Source organism: Anopheles coluzzii, chromosome 3 (genome assembly GCF_943734685.1).
Source record: "Anopheles coluzzii chromosome 3, AcolN3, whole genome shotgun sequence".
In the NCBI taxonomy this organism is placed as follows: Eukaryota; Metazoa; Arthropoda; class Insecta; order Diptera; family Culicidae; genus Anopheles; species Anopheles coluzzii.
Window position 1 is genome coordinate 72,773,078 of NC_064671.1, and position 13,013 is coordinate 72,786,090.

General features: G+C 47.1%; 1 protein-coding gene across 4 annotated transcripts in view; it reads right to left on the reverse strand.

The window, feature by feature from the left end:
• LOC120958172 (protein amalgam-like) overlaps positions 1–13,013 on the reverse strand; it is a 79,435-nt gene that overhangs the window by 7,163 nt on the left and 59,259 nt on the right. For all 4 annotated transcript variants that reach the window (XM_040380779.2, XM_040380777.2, XM_040380776.2 and 1 more), the window contains exons 3-6: positions 12,004–12,159; positions 3,385–3,707; positions 3,009–3,156; positions 787–884 (exon numbers count right to left, since the gene is read on the reverse strand). In XM_040380779.2, the coding sequence (XP_040236713.1) occupies positions 787–884; positions 3,009–3,156; positions 3,385–3,707; positions 12,004–12,159 (725 nt within the window). The remainder of the gene's footprint in view (positions 1–786; positions 885–3,008; positions 3,157–3,384; positions 3,708–12,003; positions 12,160–13,013) is intronic.

The following is a 13,013-nucleotide window of genomic DNA, read 5'->3' on the forward strand; positions in this document are numbered from 1 at the left end:
GTATGGGGGGAAAAGAGCATCGAGAAGCTTTCCCATAACTTTACCGAGCTCTCCCGGAGGTATCGCTTTTCTTTGCCGCCTTGACGCGAACCTGGGCGGCCATTTCCCAGCATCATTACCGGGCGATATGGTGCGCACAGCAGCGGGATTGATTTATTGGTTTCATTTTTCAACAGTGCTGCTGCTGGTGCTGGTGCTGCTTTTCCAAATGCATTATGCAGCAGTGACTGTGGACTTATGGTGCGAACTTGAGGAAACCCCGGTATTCCGTGCACAGCCCACGGCCACGTGCTACGGGTTATTTTTTTGCTGTTTTTTTTTGTTCAGTTTCTTTCCGGACGCCGAGAGTTATTCGCTAAGATAAAAGCCAAGATGGGTGGTAGATGGTTTGCTGCTAAGTACATTAACATTATTGATCCGGAGGAAAAAGGTAGTAGTCATAGCTGTTGCTTATTCAGCTTATTAGATGGCGCTGTTGCGCAGTAAGGCTGTGCAGCACGGTTGATCCAAAGAGGTAGCTTAAATTACATTTCCACCGGAGCAAATTCTCGTGCCAACTTTAACGCGATTATTATTGATTGTACAAAGGACTTGCCACTTATCCCTTCCGGACGGAGGATCCACACACCGCGGGCACATGTTAAAAGCTACTCTGTCCTTTTGCAAACGACCCGCGACTGTAGGGCTGAAGTTTTACGCAGGGTGAACGCTTACCACTTTTTGAAAAAAAAAACCCTTTTGTGCTATGCTTGTGTGCATGCGAGTTTTATTTTTGTATGTGCTTACCTCAGGATTAGCATCGCCGTGTACGGTGCAGACTAGCTGGGCCTCGTATCCTTCGCCCGCGTGGACCCAGGATTTTTCGACCGTGATTTCCGGTGGAGCTGTGGAGAAGCGGAGAGAGTAGAGCGTATGAGCAAACCGTGTAGCAAAAGGGGAGCGTGAGAGGGAGGGAGGAATATAAATTTATCAAACAAGCAGCAGCAGTTTAATCCATCAAAATCAGCTCCAACGCGAGGGCCACATATACACACATACACACTCAACACAGACAAACATGGGCAGCTCTGATGCCAGTTCCAAGAAGTAGCACATCCATTTTCTCCCGAATCGTCCATTCTGTTCGCCTCCATTCTACGAAAGGAGAGGAGGTTTTAGTGTGTGTATCGTTTTCTTTGTTCGTTTGTTTGGGCTGTTCATTTTTTTGTTTGTTGAGTGTGTGCGGCACAGTGTACACGGCTGGCCTGAGCGGTTCATTTCTCGACCCCTAATACGATTAGCATGAGTGCCGCTATGATACGATTATTATGAGCATTTCACAACGGTTTTTGAAAACGTGCTCTAGAGGGAAGGGCGCAGCATGGTGTATGAGGAAGGGGGTCGTCTTGTTAACGAAAGGCTTGAGAAAGTGGTTCCTGTTTAGCCCGTGAATTCACCATAAATAACTTCAAACCGGTGAACCGCTTTTGTTGGAAGGATTCTGTTGCACGTTCAGGGCTCTAAACAACGGAACCAAATTGCCACAGTGGAGGAAATTACATTAAGCACTTGTTGATAACTATTTCTTTATAGTTTTTCAAAATAAACTGGATGGATGAACATATAATACTTAGATAACAGCCAAACTATATAGTGTAAAACATAAATAAATTTTCTTTCTGGCGTCATCCATCCATTACGTAACGATACAATTTCAAATGTTGAACTTCTCTAGTGCAAAAAACTGTAATGTTGACAGAAAAAAATACAGCCTCTTCAAAAATTACGCACCAGATTCTGGGATTGTGTGTACCCGTTCTCCTTCCAGTATCTTATTTTTCGTGAATGGTTATGCTTTTCAACCATTTTATTTTATATTACTTTACAAACGTACCCTCCCCTTCTCCATGTAACAAATCTTAACGTTTCACGACACTTGCTGCCTTCCAACGCAGCGCTTCGTAATTCATGGATGACGCTTTTGTAATCACAAATTCGTGTAATAACACCTATGCAAAAAACTGCAAACGTCAGCAAAATTGGTAAAAAAAATTGTTAAAAATATTGTTTTTGTTTAAATTATTTATATTGATACGATAAGGCTATTCTGATAAATTAATAGGTGGATTAATTTAGAAAAATTTCTATAGCTTTTATGTAATTTTTAAGTTTATTACGGAATCAAAAGTATTTCAAAACGTAAATTGTTTTTTTTTTCAAATTGGTGAACAGTTCGTCTTGTTGTTGTATTGAGCTGATAAGATAAAGGTAATGCAAAATCAACCAACAAAACATGAAATATATTAAGCTTCCGAGCTGCTCAAAGATGAAAAAGCACTTATGGTAATTTATCTCACTGTATTTAGTTTCATAAATACTTTTTGCACCTTTTTCACGAAGAAAAATTACGTTTTTACGTGCCTAACTACTAACTAGCAAGGACAATTATTTACTGTAAAAATTAAGATTTTTGTAAAACTTGTGTAAACGTAAAACAGATTTGGAAAGATTTCAAAAACCATTTTGGAAACGAAGCGAACCAAACCAATTCCAATCTTCATTAAATACTTGATACACGAATCGAGGAGAAGAAGAAAAAAGCACGCCCAAACACTGCTAGCTATCTTTCCGATCCACTGGACAATAATTGAGAAATGTATTTTTAATCCAATCCAAATCTGGTTCGATCGATGTCCATCGGTGTGCTCGGGAGCGATTTGAAATCGCTGCACAAAACGCAGCCGAACTTCATAATGGTAGCGCCCCTGACCAGCTCACCCTTAAACCGTCTCTGGCACCGAGCAAACCGAGTCTTCTCCGCTCGCCCACAGCAAGCAGGGGGAGGAGTGTGTTTTGTCGAATCATTTCACAATTAGTGACTGATTGCTTCCGGCACAAATCCGGACCCGAAGCTGTTTCGCGAGGGAGAGCGGGGGTGTGGGAGTGTTTTGCGGTACGAGCAAGGGGAGCTTTTGTGGGGATAAAACTGCTGCAGTCGCGGCGCTGCTGTGCCCGAATCAATTACTCACAGAGTACAATCAGCTGCATGTCGACGAAGACCGGCTCCCGGATGCCGTTGTCTGCGTAGCACCGGTACGTTCCACTGTCCTGCCGGTTTACGTTCTCCAGCGTGAGGGTGGGCCCTTCGGACAGGTGCGGCGAGCCGTGTATCGAATCCTGCGGAACAAACGAACAAATCGGATATCAGCAAAATCGGGTGGTGAGGAGGTGCGCAAAAAGCGCCGGCAAAAACACGATTTTCCAGCCCTGTGTCGGTAAATTGCGTGTGCTTGTAGGGGTCACCCGGGAGGCGAACGATGTGTCCCCCTCAACTGGATAGTGTCCACCATCTCCACAAGTGACGCGGTGTGTGTGTGTGTGTGTGTATGTCGTCCCTTAGCTTACCTTTCTTGTCCAGCTGATGCTCGGGACGGGGTTGCCGGAGGCTTTGCACTCCAGGGTAGCGGTACCGCCCTTGCGTACCGTGACGTGGCCGGTTTCCGGATTGGAGCGTACCGACGGTGGCACCAGTATCTCGACCGTGTGCACCAGGTCCCGGTTGTCGTGGTCCCCGATTTGGCAATTGTAATCCCCGGCGTCCTGCGGGCGAACGTTTTTAATCTGCAAGCTGTAGCCCTCGAGCAGCTTGAACCGGGTGTCGCGCGTAATGATAAGATTGGCCGCCGTTACGACGGCACTCCCTCGGCGCCAGAGCAGAATGTTGCGGCCTGCGGCGGTGTGCGATGAAGGGTGGAAGAAAAGAGCGGGAAAATGGTTAGAGATAAGCGGAAAGGAAAATTGGAGTGCGAGAGAGAGAAAAAAGCACACGGTCCTCTCGCCGGGGGCATAGCTTGACCGAACGCGTGCTCGAACTATGTCAAGGATTATTGGGGGATAGCGTGGATGACAGAGCATCTGCCGAAAGGTATTGCGTCTTGCGTTGTACTACGCGTGGTGTAAGTTTACATGCGATGGAAAAGTTTCGGGCGTCGATTTCCTTGTCAGGGTCCTCAGGGAAAAAAGTGGAAAAGTTTACACGAAAAGTATGCACTGCTGTAACACCGGAAAGCCATTCTCAGGAGTTGTTAAAAGTAAGCAAACTTCTGCTGCTGTCATAGAAATTGATAGAAGTTCGTTTTTTCTTGGACGTTTTATTTGGAACTCCAACTGTTGTTCGTCCTGGAGGTTGTCTGTCCTTGTTCAATGAGCTGACTATCTGTGACTTATTGGTTGACTAATAGTAGAATACCAGCTGCCCTAGGGCGTCTCGGAACCTGATAACAAGTGACTGGTCGAATGGGAAATTCGACCTTATTGCAGACGGGTGCGTCTAGCCCAAACGGTTCCAAAGATAGCTCACAATCTTTCAAACTTTGTTCAACTGATAATGTGAAATCTTGAATCGAGTGTCTGAACTATGCATTAATACCAGTTTTTGATTTAGAGATGCTTCACTATAGGTAAGAAGTAAGAGTAAGATTAGAATATTGCAAGGTGAGGTGTGGAATAATTCAACTGAGCAACTCTTTAAATAATATCTATATAACTCAAAACACACTTGCTTGCCGAAAAGGAGACGGGAATGAGGAGGAAAGGGAATGAGTTGAATTTCCGAAGAGAAAGTTTATCCGACGTCGGGAAGGATTTGCACGGAGTTTTAGTTTATGAAACTCCAAAGAGTGAACAAACCAACACTTTGGTATTTCAAATCAACTTCTTTAAAAGCGTGTTATGTTTATCGTCACCAACGCGAATCATCAAAAGCAACTCTCCCCATCTCCAAAGCAAGTCTACGCACGCCAGAACTATCGTGTCTATTAATTTCATCTTCAGGTTTGTGCACCAACTCACGAGTAACACCTGCCTCAACAGCAAGCGCTATTCTGTTTCTGCGCAGTTTTATTCGTCTTCCATTCCGACATGCTAAGTGGCTACGTGTGTTTTTTTTTCCTCCCAAATTTGCCTACTTTGGCGCGGTTTTGCGCTGTGGCGAAAGAAGCAACTAGATCTACACTTTGCAAAATTGGATTGGAACTTTTACCATTAGCATACATCATCGTTGCAAATGTATAATTGAATAGTTTAATGTTAATGAGCGAATTAAAATGCACTTTCCTGCTGTGCTCCCCTTTGTCGTGGTCGGTTGAGGCTGCACACGCCCACAACTGTAAAACCATCTGCTCATTAGAACCGGGAGCTCGCCCGCCAATAAAGCCAAGAACACCAAGCCAGTGGGACGAAACCTTCCCGCAGAAGGCGGTACCAACGATCAGCGGCTGCAACGAACCATCCTCCCTCGGGCCCATGCACGTGCCAAACCTTGCGATAATGAGTGAAGAAGACATTAACTCGGGACAAAAAAAAAAATGAACCGTCTTCCCGCAAGCGGACGCGGGATGTGGATGCACACACTAACCACACTATGTCGAACTGTGGAGCGCCACCAACTCTATCGCTTGTATCGCTTTCTGCCAACACGCCAACGGAACAACTGTGGCATAGTGAAACAGAAAAAGGGAGAAAAAATCGCATACCAAGGAAAAGAGAGCTCAAAGGGAGAAAAAAAAGCTCATGGGAAGGAAAAATCATGCAATCTTCGTGCGGGCTGCGCCGCGGAGTCCGTTTTGCGGTGAAGAATCATTTTGCCGTTTGGCAAATGAATTTAAAACTTAATTTAAAATCATCTCTTTCATGTTGCAACATTGCTGAGTCGCTCACAGACACACACACACACAGTGAGAACCAGGAACAAAAAAAAAACACAGTACTGCTCCTTTTTTCCTTCCTTTGCCTTTTCCACCACTCCTTTTGGCTCTGCATTATTTCACAATACTCCTGACGGAGGCAAAAACGAGCGCCTCCTCCACCTTCTGCAGCTGATGGCCGGAGGGCTCTGCAACCGAAATGGAAATAGGATTGCTAATTTCGCGAAAATTGCCGGCAGCAGCATGTACAGCCCAATGCCAGAGCAGAGCGCAGAGTGGGGGGGACTTGCAGTAAGTGCGGTGAAAGATGGCAGCCAACAGTAGCAGCAGCAGCAGCAGTAGTAATGCAAGGACTGCCAGGGCTGCATTGGCATTTGGCACGAATTCGCAGTTTTGTTTTGCGGCGGTTGTTGCGCGGTGCTGTTGCGGTGTTTCGGGCAAAGCAGCATAATAACAATGCATTAGCGCGCGCGTGTGGCAATTGGGCCCAGGCTCGCTCGCTTGCTTGCTCTTCCAATATCTTGCTGCTTGTTTTGCCTTTTTTGTTTGTTTTCGTTTCGCTGCCATTTCGGCATTTTCCCCGCTGGAACCGGCTACGCGGATCTCTCTCCAAAAACCCCATTTTCCCGTCGGCGTGTACCGGCAAACAGTGTTTTATCAAGCGAGCGCCGCGCGCACGCGGATGCGTTGTACTGCCGCCAGTTGTTTATTATGTTCGCTTCGAAGCTTACAAACGCTGGAGAGAAAAATGGCCAAACAAAGCAAAGTTTGGTTTGTTTGTTCGTTGTGGTGATGGGGCAGTGTGGTGGAGTTCGCAGGGCACACAGCAACAGTCTGTCTTCTCGTGCCGCTGTGCTGCTACGGGGGGAGGGCAAAAGTTTGGATGCAAACATTTTTCCGAGACCGAAGGAGAAAGAAGAAAAACACGCACAGAATTACTGTTTTAGGTACCAGGAACCCTTCGGGATATGTTATTGGCGGTGCAAGCTTTCGATTCGCAATTTGCATAATTCTGTAGTTTTTTTTTTGCTTTGAGTTTTTGCTCAGTAAGCAAGCCAAGCTAAGCTTGCTGTAATGATGTAATGTGTGCGTGCAAGTTTGAGATCATTAATCAATGTAGCAATGTTTTATTTTGGTTCAATTTAAATTTAAATTGCTTTGCTTTCTATTTGTCTTCTTCTTCTTGGCCTGCTCATGTATGAGCACGTCTAGTAGACATGGCCAGGTCGCCAATCCGTTTCCAGGAAACTCGGTCCTGGGCTGCAGCCCTCCAACCACGGCTGCATCCGATCTCCGACAGGTTCGACTGCACCTGATCCAGCCATGTGCTCCTCTACGCCTCGTGCCGAACGGGTCATGAGTCCGGCATCCTCATCACGTGTCCCAGCCATCGTATCCTTCCGGCTTTGATGACCGTCAGGATATCAGCACCGCCAAACAGCTCAGCTAGCTCGTGGTTCATCCTCCTTCTCCACACGCTCTGCTCGCACACACCGCCAAAGATAGTCCTTAGCACCCGCCGTTCGAAAATGGCGAGTGCATTGGCGTCCTCCGTCAGCATAGTCCAAGACTCGTACCCGTAGAAGACTACCGGACGAATCAGTGTGCGATATATGGCGCATTTCGTGTGTTGATGGAGTCTTCTGGATCGCAGGAGTTTGTGGAGCCCGTAGTAGGCATAAAACTCTCTGGACCTTTTGTTACCACCAAAGGTCTGCGCCAGGGAGACGGGCTTGCCTGTCTCCTATTCAACCTGGCACTAGAGAAGGCCATCCGCGACTCGAGGGTGGAGACTACGGGAACCATCTTCTATAAGTCAACCCAGATCCTGGCATACGCTGATGATAGAGACATCATTGGTCTACGGTTCTCCTATGTAGCAGAAGCCTACCAAGGGATCAAGCAGGCGGCAGAGAACCTCGGATTGCAGATAAACGAGGCAAAGACCAAACTGATGGTGGCAACATCAGCGGGCCTACCAATAAATAATCAGAATTTACGTAGGCGTGATGTACGGATAGGTGAACGCACTTTTGAAGTCGTCCCACAATTCACCTATCTTGGGTCAAAGGTCAGCAACGACAACAGCATGGAAGCTGACTTGCGTGCAAGGATGCTGGCTGCCAACCGGTCATTCTACAGCCTGAAAAAGCAGTTCACCTCAAAGAACCTGTCGCGACGGACGAAGCTGGGACTATATAGTACCTATATAGCTCCGGTACTCACATACGCCTCTGAGACATGGACGGTGTCCAAATCTGACGAAACCCTCTTAGCCGCGTTCGAGAGAAAGTTGCTCAGAAGGATACTTGGCCCCGTATGTGTGGAAGGACAATGGAGGAGCCGCTATAATGACGAGCTATACGAGATGTACGGCGACCTCACTGTCGTACAGCGTATCAAGCTCGCCAGGCTCCGGTGGGCTGGCCATGTTGTACGCATGGAAACGGACGACCCAGCCCGTAATTTCTTTTTAGGCCGTCCACAAGGATAGAGGAGGCGTGGTAGGCCCAAATTGAGGTGGCAAGATGGCGTGGAGGCGTCCGCCATTAAGGCCGGGATAACGGACTGGCAGACGAAGGCGCGAGACCGTGGGCGGTTTCGGACACTCCTGAGGCAGGCCAAGACCGCAAAGCGGTTGTAGCGCCGGATAAGTAAGTAAGTAAGTAAGTAGGCACGACTTCCCTGAACATTTGTAATTTTTCTATTTAGCTGCAAGTTACACCCGTTGACAGTTTTTAGTTCTATAGTTGGCCTTTTCTCTAATTTAAGCTAGAGAGCTGAAATTGCAGTCTGTCAGGGGGACTATGGTTTTTTATTTTAATGGTTTTTTAATCTGCCATATTTAATATAAACTTTATTTACGTGCCAAAACAGAGATTAGTTCTGCTTAGCTTCATTTGAGCTGTATAGAACACGGTCGCAGCACTTAAATGCTGCGTTCGAGTTCTCTGTAACGATAAAGTTCAATATTCATGGTGGATTCATCCCGAGAATAAATGAAAATTAATACTCAAACAATATATGATACTCTCCAACTTGTCTGTTGCTGAGCTGCGTTCAACATTCGAGGAAAAAAAAAACAACAACAATTGCAAGGATTTTTTCCACAAATTTGAGCAATAACGTCAACCCAACAGCAGTAGCACCAGCAGCAGCAACTGTGTGTTCAGTGGTTAGCTGTAATTTGACCCGGGTGCGCAACAAGTGAAACTTCACCGAAAAGCTCTCCCGTGTTGCAGTTTATTCGGAACTAATTTCCATGTATTTGAAAATTTTCGCGGAAATTCTCGTCGGTGGAAAAAATGCACCACCGACATGTTTGAGTGTACTACTGAGAAAACGTTGGTGTGTGTATTTTGCAGATTTATTCTACAACGAATGTTTGTTAATATGGTTCCCATTGTTGTTGGTTTCCCCCCGGGGTCGTGTAGAACAATGGATAGCACGTCAGACGCACAGTTTTTGGAAACAGTTTTTTTCACTTTTTCCCTTTGCGGATAAAATTATGCAAACGCCCTAAAAGCATAGGACGGTGAGGAAGAAAACAGAACAAAAACGCGCCCGCTGCACAAATTAACTTCAAAAGCGCGAGCGAGCCGCTTCAAACAATGGCCAGCAAAATCAAAGCGCTTGTTGTAGCTGGGTGGAAGTGTAATGATTTGAACGGCAATTACAATTAGCTGCATCGTACATTCAAACCAGAGAAGCAGCAACCAATGTAGGAAGCTCTCCGCAACCTCCACCACAACAGACGCACTCCTGAAATTAGCGGAACAAAGCTGATGCTTCCAAAAATGCACTTCCCATGAGCATCGCTTGCTCCCACGAAAAAAGGGGAACAGGGAAAAAAGAAGCACCACACAGTACAGTTGATGAAGGTACATTGAAAATGCATTGAAATCGGTGTCGGTGGTCCTCAAATGCCAAATCCTCCCGGACCACGATTGGTCCACAAAAACCGGTGGAACTGCTCCTGTGCGGTTGTTTCACAGTTCGGTGCGGTGTTCACTGGGCACACCGAAAATCCTGAAACAAGATCCTCTCTCCGGGGCCGAGCATATTTTGCGATGCTCATTTCGATTGCAACAGGGAGGGGGGCCCTCGCAGCCGATGCAGGATATGTCAGAATTGGGGAAAGGATGGGGAAGGATTAAATTTGAAATACCACCTAAACACATCGCCGCAGATACAAGCGCCCCGATGTGTACATAAATTGCACGCGTTGGTACCGTGTGTGTGTGTGTGGTTACGTGTGGGAGTTCGGGGGTGGTAGAGGCTGGGTTTTGGACATACAGGGTTGGATGAGAGCTTTGGTGCACATCGGATTGTCGGTTCATTTATTTGCAGTTCGATTGCACCAATGTGCGCCGAGCTTTCCCATACGTCCATCATCATTGATGGCGTGTGACTGGTCAAGGGTTGCGTGTGCCTTTGTGTGTGTGCCCCATGCTCTAAGCCGTTCCGATGGATGGATTTGGAAATGGACAGACACACGCGCTGTAAAAGGTTGCATTCTGACGCACTCGTCAGCTCGTGCGAGTAGTGTGAGCCGGGCTCCCGGTGGAGGTTGCAATAATTTATACAAGTACACTAATACCCTCAGACACACATACACACACACACACACACACACACACACACACAGGCAGGTACAAAATCAAATTGCACATTTGCGAGCGTGTGTGCATGGTCCAGCGGTCCATCCTCTGGGAGACAGCCAGCTCCAGCGGAGTTCGTGGGGCTGGCGAGAAATGGTACCGACGGCTAATAAGTGAGAGCGCGAAAGTCCATTATGGCCCATAATGGAGGGCCTGAGAGGACGGGGGTGGGACGAGTGAAAAATTAATTATCATGCTATTTGATTTAGTAAATGCGTGTATATTTTTACGCATCGCTGTGCAGATGATGAGCCCCGCGCGCGGAGAGCTGTGGCGGGACCGCCGGGGTCTCGGGGTGTGATTCAATTAAAATAACAACTTAAACGCACGTGTCCGCGATGGCGCATTAGTAGTTGCGCTCGTTGGGACAGAAAATTGTTACGAATTATCTGTTCCGTTTTTTTGCCATTTCCAATTCCAGCCCGTTCCTCCGCGGGCGAAATCGTTTCCAATTTCAATCCGGGTGCACAAAATACAGCAACAGGTTAGTTAGTTCGCTTTTTTTTGCTTGCTTCTTTGTGGTGGTGGCTGCTTTGTCTGCTCCGAATATACCACGATCAGTTTGCTTTCAGCTTTTAATGTGTACATGTTGGAACCCCCCAACATCCCATTTCTTAAATTGAATTGCGTTAAATGATCAATTCCATTAAAATAATCCCATGCCAACTCTTTAATCAGCGCGCTCGGAACACATCCCACTGCCCCCAGAGCTACATGGTGCTGAATTAAATTTCCTAAATAACACGCAAATCACAAAAATTCTCTGTAATCGCCTTCCCAGGCATGTAATACCTTCACTCCTTCTATCTCTCTTTCCAATCCCCTCTGCATAATCATGCAGATTGATGGGATCCTGTAATCGGCCAGATTAGACGACATGGTATGGTGCCGGGCTCCAAGGAATGTGTCTACCTTTTTCCCATCCCTGCCGCCCAGTACATCAGAACGAACTCGACTCAGGTGAGCGTCAAAGTTTCAGCAGCACCAAAAAACCCTCTCCCGCATGCTGTCAAGCTCGGCTCGCTCTGGCTATCCAGAAAATTCAACATTTCGTTTGAAAATGTTTTGTCTACTTGTTTGCCCTGTCCCCCTCCGCAAGCCCGCTGCCCGCATCATCGCCAACTGTCTCCGTTTCCATTTGCGGAAGTTTAAAGTGAAACAAAACTCCGGGAACACCGGAGGGAAAAAGGACTGCAGGTGTAGGGGGCAAGCAAAGAGTGCTCAGTAACGAGCACGACACACGACAGGTTGAGAACGGTAACCAATTTCCAGCATGATACCTTAACGGTTTGCTAGCTGCTACGATTTATTTGAATGTGTCTTTTGCTAACCGGAACCGAAGCAGCAGAAGTAGAGCAGTACAAAACCTTGGCGTGTGGTTGAGGTCCCTCGGGCCGCTTTTCATCCGCACGTTTCTGTCAAACAGCCATGGTGGCCCCAAAACCCAGCCAAAAAAGAGTCGAAAACGTTGGACTGCTTTTCATTCCTTTCTTTTTCTTTCAGTGTGTGTGTGTGTGTGAACTATTTTGGACTGTTTGTACGAGCTTTTTTTCGCTTTTCACTTTGCACACAACGCGAATCTCCACGGGAGGAGATGAACGGTTCTGGAGAGTCGCTGCAAACTAAAAAAGAAGTCCCGACGCTCGCAGCATACTCACCTAGATTTTCCACCTCGCAGGGAAGCGTAATCGTATCGCCGATGACGGCCCGGACCGACTGCGACCGGGAGGTGAACTTGGGCTGCACCATCGGCGGGCTGTCGATGAAGTCCGGATCGAGCAGCGGATCGGACAGACTGTTTCCGAATGAAGTGCCTGAAATGAAGAAGCGTACAAAAAAAAAATCGACTGATCAGAAACGAAGTCAGTTAGTTGGCCAGAGCAACCCCGATACCGGTTGGATCGCCCAAAAATTGGGCAAAAATTGCATCAGTGCCTATAATCGATCACTCTGCCTCCTCCGGTTCGGGCATCGAGCATGCGAGCCTTGCCTTGCCAGTGATGTTCTAATTAAAATTGAATGCGTCACGTTTTGTGCGGAACGAATTCGAGTGCAATAACGACTAGGAGGAGGGGATAGGGTGCCGCAACAGAACCAGCAACCAGGGTGTGTACCACCTACGTGTGCACATCCGCGGGGTGTGTACCTCGGGGAAGGCATGAGTATGATACACCTTCTATCATTCTCCCTCCCTACCATCGAGGTAGTGCTGGCAGCGTGGTCCGAATGATAAGTCAAGTAGTGACAGGTTTCAGGGAATTTGGCGATGAGTGAAGGGGGGAGTTTCGTGTGTTTTGGGTGCTTGTTTTATACCGAGCTTTGGCGCAGCATTTGTGGAAGCATGCATTCGAACGTGATTTTATTTCTGAAACAGCAGTGGGACAGGTACAGCTTGAAATCTGCGGCAGCGGCAGATGATTTGGAAACGCCCGACAGGTTGCTGTGCAACCCTTTTCAAGCAGTCTGTCTGGCCGCGACTGGAGTTAATGGATCCCTAGATCCGGGGGATGATCTATTTCTGGATACCGTGGGCGGATAGATTGTGATTGATTTAATTCTGGCAATATTCACACGATACAGGCATTAAAGTTGAATCTATCAAGACCTGGGAAGGCGACAAGAAACTTCAACTGAAACGTTTAATTAGCAAGCGTGTGACAGATTTTCT